The 10,000-nt window shown below is 25.3% G+C and overlaps 1 protein-coding gene across 1 annotated transcript in view; it reads left to right on the top strand.

Moving 5' to 3' along the window:
* LOC124955260 overlaps window positions 1-10,000 on the top strand; it is a 21,577-nt gene that overhangs the window by 563 nt on the left and 11,014 nt on the right. Inside the window, exons 2-6 of the mRNA XM_047509426.1 lie at window positions 799-1,117; window positions 3,604-3,834; window positions 4,215-4,328; window positions 4,526-4,681; window positions 9,319-9,552. Coding sequence (XP_047365382.1) covers window positions 799-1,117; window positions 3,604-3,834; window positions 4,215-4,328; window positions 4,526-4,681; window positions 9,319-9,552 — 1,054 coding nt within the window. The remainder of the gene's footprint in view (window positions 1-798; window positions 1,118-3,603; window positions 3,835-4,214; window positions 4,329-4,525; window positions 4,682-9,318; window positions 9,553-10,000) is intronic.

The raw sequence follows: 10,000 nt of genomic DNA, 5'->3' as shown, positions 1-10,000 counted from the left end.
TATATAATGGCGAGATTGAGAAGTGCGATGAGTTTAATTTTCTTTTCTTGTCTTTTCTTTTCCTTTCTTTTTCTTTTTTTTTTGTCTTTTATTTATTTATTTATACTTTTTGTTTTCTTGTTTGTTTTTTCTTTTTTTTCTTTTTTTTTTTTTTTGTTTAACTCGGAAAGTATCTAAATTATTTTCAAGTAATTCTCAATAGATTTTGACGCGAAAGAAATAAAATTGTTTCGAAGATTAATTAAACTTGGAGCTTGATTAATTAGATTTTGCTTTCTTCTATCTTTTTATTTCTTATTTCGTTTATCCTTACTTTTCATTTTCTTTTTTCTAATTTTCTTGTTGATCCAACGATCAACGAGCGAGTGTTCTTCATTTTTTTTTTTTCTTTCTTTCTTTCTTTTTTTCTTCTTCGAACCAAAAGCGATAAAATTAGTTGGTTCGAGTCTAGCGAATTACAAAAAATATTCAAATCATTGCGAAATTATTTTTCGATTTGTTACATATAAAATATTTTTGATAATTAGACTTTTGATCGATTATTTTTTTTTTGTTTCGTTTTGCTCTTTTCGATTTGTTCGTTTAATAATTATCAGAGAGAGAGAGAGTATTTTTTTGTCGCGAATAAAACGAATCAAAAAAGAAATTATTTCTTTTGGTACGACGTGAGATTAATATAAAAAAAAATTATTTTTTGTAAAATAATTTATTGTTAGAATTAATGATATTTCTTCTCGATGATAATGTTTATGATCTAATAGATCGAATAACACAAATTTTATCATAATCGATCGACAGAATTTTCGAGGATATTTTAATAATGATAATAGAAGATTACAAGAACAATGACGAAAGAAATAATCGTGAAAGAATGAAGAAGAAAGTTATTCTCTCTCAACGTTTCGCAAGTTGTACAATTATATTATATTCGACAACGGTTATATTATTTTCGATATCCGTAATTTTTGCATCTGAGAGAGTACCAGTACTTAAGATGGAATTACCATTCGACTCAATGAAATCACCGATTTACGAGATAGTATCAATATTACAATTTATACAAGAATTAATATTTGCCTCGACTTCGGGTCTATTGAATGGTTTGATCGTGACCTTGGTAAGTTTCAATGAAAAATTCGATTATTTCACGAAGCAGAGACAAAACGAGACTCCAAGAATATTACAAACTTGTAAAAACTTGTTCTCGCTGTATTGTATTTTGCCAATTGGATTTAAAATTCAGATCAATTTTTTTTGCCTCCTTCTTCTTTTTTTTTTTTTTCTCACTACGCACAACAAAAAAGAAAGAAAGAAAGAAAGAAAAAAAGAAAAATAAAAATAAAATTATCATAGTTTCGTACCAAAAGTTTAGAGAATATTTATCGTAAAAGTTAAATGATTTTTTCAGAGGATATTCTGATGTTGTTGGTTCTTTTTTCTTTTTTTTTTTTTTTTCTCTTTTTGGTAGGTGGACAAAGTTTAAAGGTCAAGATTGAATTACTTTTTTAATGCATTAATTAAATCATAAAATATTCTATGTAAGAAAAAAATTATTAATTCATGCACGTGGAAAAATTAGTTTGGCAAATAATTTAATTTAAATATCGTTAAGACAAAGCGCGATTAAAATCTAATAAGAGTATCTACAAGTAAATAAATAGCAAGTAAATAATAAATAAATAATAGTAGTAGTAAGAAATAAATAATATGTTAATTTATGTTGCACTTGGGTAAGCAGAAAATGAACGCAGATTAATTGCGATAGGAAAATCTTTCGTTTTTTCAATCATTCAATTCCGTAAAATTCAATTCTATTTTAATAGATCGTCTTTATCTTTTATTTTAAGATAAACAAATATTCAATTTTACGTAATTGTAATGAAAATGTTAATGTTTTCGTTATATGTCGTTATTACGAAAAAAAGAAAAAAAAAAAAAAAAAAAATTCAATCACGACAAATTATTTAAAAAATCAATTTTATTATAACAATATTATTGCAATATTTAAATAAATAAAGGATTATTTATCGTTGAAAATGATATTTGTATCAAGTCTGTACGACTTTTCGTTCCGAAGATATCGCTTTCGAAAGATTTTCATTCATAATTCGTATGATACAGCTGTTCGTAGTAATAGTAGTAAATCGTCCAGCTGGCACGCGTAAATTCTCGGAATTTATGTAGGTCAGTGTGTCATTTGGTAAATTGAATGAAATTATGTAGGTCAGTGTGTCAACGTAAACGTCTTACATTTATATGGGAATATCTTCGGAACTAAAAGTCCTAGAGACTTGATACAAATACCATTTTAAAGGGCAAAAATTTCCCTATTTTTTCAACATATTGTTAATAATAAATTAACAATTTGTTATAAACAATATTTATAAACAAATTCTTACGAACTAAGTTTATCTTTTATTGTCAGAAAAAGAAAGAAAACAAATTCTGATAGCATCTAATTCAAAAATTTAATAAATAAATTAATAAACGATTAATCAACAAATTACTTTTTTTTTTAAATTATTAATAATTACGTCTTACATTTACATGAGGATATCTCCGGAATTAAAAGTCCTAGAGACTTGATACAAATACCATTTTAAAGGGCAAAAATTTCCCTATTTTTTCAACATATTGTTAATAATAAATTAACAATTTGTTATAAACAATATTTATAAACAAATTCTTACGAACTAAGTTTATCTTTTATTGTCAGAAAAAGAAAGAAAACAAATTCTGATAGCATCTAATTCAAAAATTTAATAAATAAATTAATAAACGATTAATCAACAAATTACTTTTTTTTTTAAATTATTAATAATTACGTCTTACATTTACATGGGAATATCTTCGGAACTAAAAGTCCTAGAGACTTGATACAAATGCCATTTTAAAGGGCAAAAATTTCCCTAGTTTTTCAACATATTGTTAATAATAAATTAACAATTTGTTATAAACAATATTTATAAACAAATTCTTACGAACTAAGTTTATCTTATATTGTCAGAAAAAAAAGAAAATAAATAAATAAATTTTAAAAATATGAAATTACTTTTGATACATAAAATTACATAAATTAATAACTAATTAATAAATAATTTCTATATCATTGTATAGCCACGTTACGTCTTTCACTTATACGATAGAATATCTTTTAAAGTCGAAGTCGTAGAAACTTGAAAAAAATACGCAAAGTAAATGTAAGTATAAGGAAATAAATAAACGTAGAATAATGATGTAAGATAAGCGTGGAATAATGGTGTAAAGTAAATGAAGAATAATGATTCAAGGTAACCTAAGAAAACCATTATTCTCTCTTGCTACAACTATTTATTTACTACCACTACTACTACTACTCTATATGTTGCTATATATTGACAAATACTCTTTGTCAGAAGTCAGGGTCGACTTGGAGTGGTCTTTTTTCTTTTATCTTTCTTCTCTCTTTTTTTCATTCCTCTCTCTCTCTCTCTCTCTCTCTCTCTCTCTCTCTTTCTCTTATAGACTCGCTGATCTCTGCTTTGTGATCAATCGAAAAAGCAAAGAGGAAAAAAAAAAAAAAGAAAGAAAAAGAATGGATCGATCAACTCGGCACAGTTTTAGATGCTTCATCTTGGTGGACAAGCAGAAATCATGTGTCAAAGACTCGGCGATATCTCATTGGAAATAATCAATGGAAAATCTTGCAAGGATAATTTGGGATCGTTGATCTATGCACATCAAAGGATTATTAATTTTTCTACTTGCGTCGAAAGTGTATTCAATTATATCGCTTTGATACAATTCCTATCGAATACTTTGGCCATTTGTTTTTCTGGATTCGTGATAATAACGGTGAATAATATTAATATTATTACGATGTCGTGATAATTTCTCTCTTTTTTTTTTTTTCTTTTTTCTTTTTTCTTTTTTTAATAACGATAAGAGTAGGTTTAGATCATCCATAATGAGGACAAATAAATTTCATGCGATTAAATATCACATTTGTATTATATTATTTTATTATTAGAAGATTAAAATTATTAATTTTATATATATATATATTTATTTTTTTTTAAGTATAATTATAATATAATTATATTATATTAAGTATTAAGTTATATTATTAAATTATATTTTTATTATTATTATTAATAATTGTTATTATTATATATAAATTTTATTATTATTATTATTATTATTATTATTATTATTATTATTAATATTATTTATAGTCCTTCGACTCCGATCAAGGCTCAGTAATATTGGCAAAGACTTTACCATACTACACTGTGGTCAATTTGGAAGCGTTCATTCTTTGTTTCGCTGGCGAATATCTCACCTCGAAGGTTTTTCATATCATTTTATTTTGTACTACACACTATATATATATATATTATTTCCTTTTCATTCTTCTACTTCTTCATCTTATTCTTTTTGAATCGTATCAAGTATTAATCCTTATCGAACTTTTTTGTAGACTTTCGATAAAAGACTTTTTCTTTTTCTTTTTCCTTTTATTTTTTCTTTTTCCTTTTTTTTTCAGGGAAAAGCTATCGGTGAAGCCGCATACACGTGCACTTGGTACGAACTAAGGCCGAATGAAAGCCGATATTTCTTGCTTTTGATACTGAGATCTCAGAAAAGATTGACGATCACTATCGGAAAATTCATGGATTTATCTTTGGAATGTTTCGCCAGTGTAAGATAAATTTTTATTATAAATCAACATGCCTATATAAAAGTGATATATGTATATATAATTTTTTTTTTCTTTTTTTATATTCCGTTAAACTTATATTCGTATATCGTTTATTTCATTTTTTTTTCTTTTTCTTTTCTTTCTTTCTTCCTTTATTTCATTATTTTTTTTTTTTTTTTTTTTTTCTTTTCTTTCTTTCTTTTTTTTTTTTTTTTTTTTTTTGCTTTCCCTATTAATTCTCTTCACTTTATCCTTTTTAGTTTTTGTTTCATCTTCGTTCTTCTTTCTTTTTTTTTTTTTTTCCAGATATTAAAAGCATCAGCATCATATGTTTCAGTGCTTTATGCTATGTATTGAATTATTTATTGTATATTAATTCAGATAAATATTTGAATGAATGTTTTTCGAATATTGATATCGTCGAGAGGAAAATTTTATTGATATTATATATTGTGAATGAGAGTAGAATACTATTGATACGTTATAGTTTTATTCGATTATTATCGATTCATTTAATTTCAAAATAATATAAATAATAAATGAAAGTATAAATGGGAAATGATTAGTTAATCGTTAATTATATATTAATAATCACAATTTCAGTAAATCTGAAAAAGGAAGAAGCAAAAAAATAACAGAAATGTTTAACATTAATATTCACCCCCTCCTAAACCCCCCTTTACTAAATCCATTCCTCTCTCTTTTTAACTTTCATTCATTATTTAATTTAATATGAAATAATACAATTATATGAAAGATTTTAATGAGAATGTTGCAAGAGTAATTAAATTAAAACGTACGTTGATTTTAATTTTCTTACAAATCCTATAATAATATCGAATCATTGTGATAGATATTTCATCAAAAAAAAAAAAAAAAAAGAAAAAAAAAAGAAAGGAAAGAAAAACCATAAATCTGTGTGTGATTTTTGAAAAATAAATTTTTAAAAATAAATAATATATATATATATATACATATATATGTAAAGTATTAAAGTATTTTAAATAAAAATTTATACTGAGTATTTATTTACAAGTATAATACAATTTCATGATTTGAATTAGATCATTAATTGAATAATTAGTTTCATATATTCTAATATTTCCTTTACTATACTTACACAAATAGAGCATTCAAGTATATCCTTTGAGACTTAAGATCTTTGATACTCGAAGGATTTCATGCACAACGCGCATAAACATAAGAGTATTATACAAATATATATATATATATATATATATATATATATAAAGTAGCAAATAATATAATTATCTTCTATCCAATTAATTACTACATCTAAATTCATCCGTAATAAAATAAGAAGTAGAATGATTTCTTTTTTTTTTTTTTTTTATTTTAACTTCATCTACCTTCTTTTCTTTCCAATATTTAAAAAAGAATTCAATAATTGTTTCAGACTAATTATCATTATTATCATCATCATCATCATTATCAGCATCATCATCATCATTATTATTATTATTATTATTGTTGTTGTTGTTGCTGTTGTTATTATTTTTTTTTCTTTTTATCAGATAATATTACATATAACAAACCAAAGTCACATTATTCGATGAATAATAATTGACTTTTTTCAAAATCATTCGGAACACTCTTTCGTCTCACCCCGAACGTATTTATAAAATTAAAATGCAATATAAAACTATCTCCCTACCAATTAATTTTCAATATTGTTCAATTCGATCCGAATCAATGGGGAGAATGATTCTCATCATTTTCTTTTTTACTAGCATTTATTTTTAATTTTTTTTTTTTTTTATCTCTTTTTTAATCTATTTTCTTTCCTTTCTTTCGAATTTTTTTTTTTTTTTTTTAATTTTTTATCTTCCCTAAACTCCATATCCCATCGATATCCCGCGGTCGAGGTAGATGAAGAAAATTAAAAAAAAAAAAAAAGAAAGAAAAAAAAAAGAAAGAAACAAAAAGAAGAAGAAAAAAAAGCAGGAAAAAAAGGAAATAGAAAACAAAAAATGAACGATGCGTTGTGGTCTACAGACAGAAAGAGAATTAAAAGTACTACTCTGCAGTAGACTTTAGCTCTGGTGAATTGTCTCTCTCACTCTTTCATACATACACATACACACACACACACATACACACACATCCTTTTTTTTTCTTCCGAAATTTTCACGATAGACGGAAAAGTGGGAAGTGATGGGTTTGAATTGAACGTTAAAAAAAGAAAAAAAGAAAAAAAAGAAAAAAGAAGAAAAACGAAAAGACGAAAAAGAGAGAGAAAGAGAGAAAACAAAACAACAATAACAAAAAAAGAAAAAAGAAATGAAGAATAAAAGCGAACGAAGAGAGGAACTTATCCATCAATCCGCTCCTAGCTCGCGAACTATAATTATCTTATAGTTCTCTTACAAAGCGATTGATTGGCCGTACGATTTTAGTTAGAAACTTTCCTCTCTCTCTCTCTCTCTCTCTCTCTCTCTCTCTCTCTCTCTCTCTCTCTCTCTTTTTTTTGTTTTGCCTTTCGCTTCTCTCTCTTTTCTTTTCTTTCTCTATCTTTTTTTTTTCGTCGTATTCCTGCAATTTCGTTCGTCATAGGTAGATACAAATATATACATATATAAATACATATAAACATACATATATACATACATACATATATATATACAGACACAGAATACATATGTACAAATGTTCACGCGCGTACATTAGAAAGAGATAAATAAATTTTAACTTTAGTTAGATCCTTACTCGCGGGATCAAAACCGTCCATTAAAAGTTAAAATAATAATAATAACAACGATGCGAATGGCATTAGAAAAGTTTTGAAAACAAAAAGAAAATATAATTTCACTTGTTCTCTTTCTTTCTCTCTCTCTCTCTCTCTCTCTTTCTTCTTTTTTTCTTTCTTTCTTCTTATTTTTTTCTTTTTCTCTCTTTTTTTTCTTTTTTTTTTGTAGAAGTTTTTTATAAACGTTTTTATCCTTCCAATTTTCTTTTCAAAGTTAAAACACATCAATCTTTAAAATGATGGTTAGATAACAAAGAATGAGTAGAGAAGACTTCTAGATGTATAATCATCGAGAGAGAGAGAGAGAGAGAGAGAGAGAGGGGGGGTGGTAAGGAGAAATAAAACGAAAGAGAAACAGAGAGAATATTTCATGATAGGGATTGAATCTGATTGGTTGAGAATATCTCACGTATGATATTATACGTTTCGCATTGATAAAAGTAACATCATCGGATAGTATGTCGATAGTATGTAACTAACGGTTTATACTATGTTATAAGACACGTTAGAAAATATATTAGAAAACTTGAAATATCGTCTGAGAAGAGGGGAAAGAGAGAAAAGATATTAAAAAGAAGAAGAAGAAAAAAAGAAATAATAATTATAATAAAAATAATTAAGAAAGATTTTTAAACTGAGTGTTAATTGGAAACAAACGATTTCGTTTGATTGATTTCGTTCGATTAATAATAATAATAATTTTAGAAAAAAAAAGAAACTAAATCGTAAAAATGATCGAGACAACAATTAATAGTCCAATCAGTAAATTAATTGAATTGGGCTTATATTTTATTGGTTTGTGGCCTAAGTATACGTATAGTATAATTCATCGTATACTTTGGATAGTGATATTAGGTATAGTTTTGATCTTACAATATAGATATATATTATTACATATTACAACTGATGATATTGCCGATTTAATGGATTGCTTTAGTATTACTGTATCGAACAGTCTTTTATTCATCAAATTAATTATATTATGGTTTAAACAACGGTGAGTCATTAAATTTATTATAAATTTATTAATATCATACATACATACATACCTATATATATATATATGTATATATATATATGTAAATTGAATTTTAACGAGAATAATTATGATCGTGATCATAAGAATAGAACGTTCAACGAGATAATAGACATGATGAACGAGGATTGGTTGGAATCCAATGCGATTGTTAGAAACGTTGATCTTATGACGAGAAAAATTTTCATAGCTAATAAATTTTCTAAAATATCTACGATCATTTATGGTGGCGGCGTTATAATGTTTCTCATACCTGTAATATTCGCCGACGAAAGGATATTCGTATTGAAAATGGAATTTCCATTTGACGCTACCATTTCGCCATTTTACGAATTAATCAACGTTACGCAATTTTTACAAGAAGTGACCTTCGCCTCGACGTCTGGAATGTTGAATGGCGTGATAATGACAATGGTGAGAGTTACGTGTTGCTTTTATTCTTTTTGTTTTTGTTTCGTGTTTGTTTCTTATTTTTCCCTTAACTTTTATCATTCACCATATCAATTGAAATCTTCGTTCGTTTGTCGATATGACAAATCGATGACGATGTTGAGCTTGTTCTCTTGTATATGTATGTGCGTTTTTCTTTTCTTTCTTTCTCTCTTTTTTCTTTTTTCTTTTTTTTTTTTTTCTTTTTTATTGAAATTTTTGTTCGTTTAGAATTTGTGATTTGACGCGTAGTATCAGTGATGTACGACATTGGCGAGGTTTGTTCGGATTTTTCCTTTTTTACATATATATATATATATATATATATATATATATATATATATATATATGTATTTTTTTTTTTCTTTTTGTTCTTCATTATTGAAAATTTTTACTTGCTTTCAGATACTACATACAGGCGGGCAAATTGAAATAATGTGTCAGACAATCGAGGAATTAATGAATAAGATCGACAACGAACATGGCACTTATTTGAATGTATTGAAAAAATTGATCGTCAAACACGACAGAATTATATTGTTTTCCGTTTATATCGAAGAATTGTTTACTTATATTGCTCTGTTGCAATTTTTTTCTAATACCATGGCCATTTGTTTCTCGGGATTTGTTATTATGACGGTGAGCTTTTAAATTTGTTATCTTATTCTTTTCTCGATAAAATTAATTCATATAAATCAAATGCGATAATTATTATCCATTAATGTCGTAAATTAATTTTTTTATCATTTCGATAATTAAGTCCGTCGATTATATAGTTGAAATTATAATATTAAAATTATTAAATTTATTCCAAATTTTTATTAATGAAATTTATTTAAAATTTAAATTGAAATTGAAAAGTTTATTAAATTTATTTAAAATTATAATATTAATTTATTTATATTTATATATATATATATATATGTGTATATATACATTAGTGTAATTAAAATTATATTACTAATTCAATATTGTAATCATTATTGTAATAATATTTAAGTTTATCTTTTTATTTCACTATTTCGATAATGTTCATTCGATTTAATTTATTTCAATTATATAAATAAATTAATATTCATACGTATAT

This window comes from Vespa velutina, chromosome 17 (assembly GCF_912470025.1).
Source record: "Vespa velutina chromosome 17, iVesVel2.1, whole genome shotgun sequence".
NCBI lineage: Eukaryota > Metazoa > Arthropoda > Insecta > Hymenoptera > Vespidae > Vespa > Vespa velutina.
Note: the sequence above shows the minus strand (reverse complement) of the source record. Positions and strands in the feature narration are given on the sequence as shown.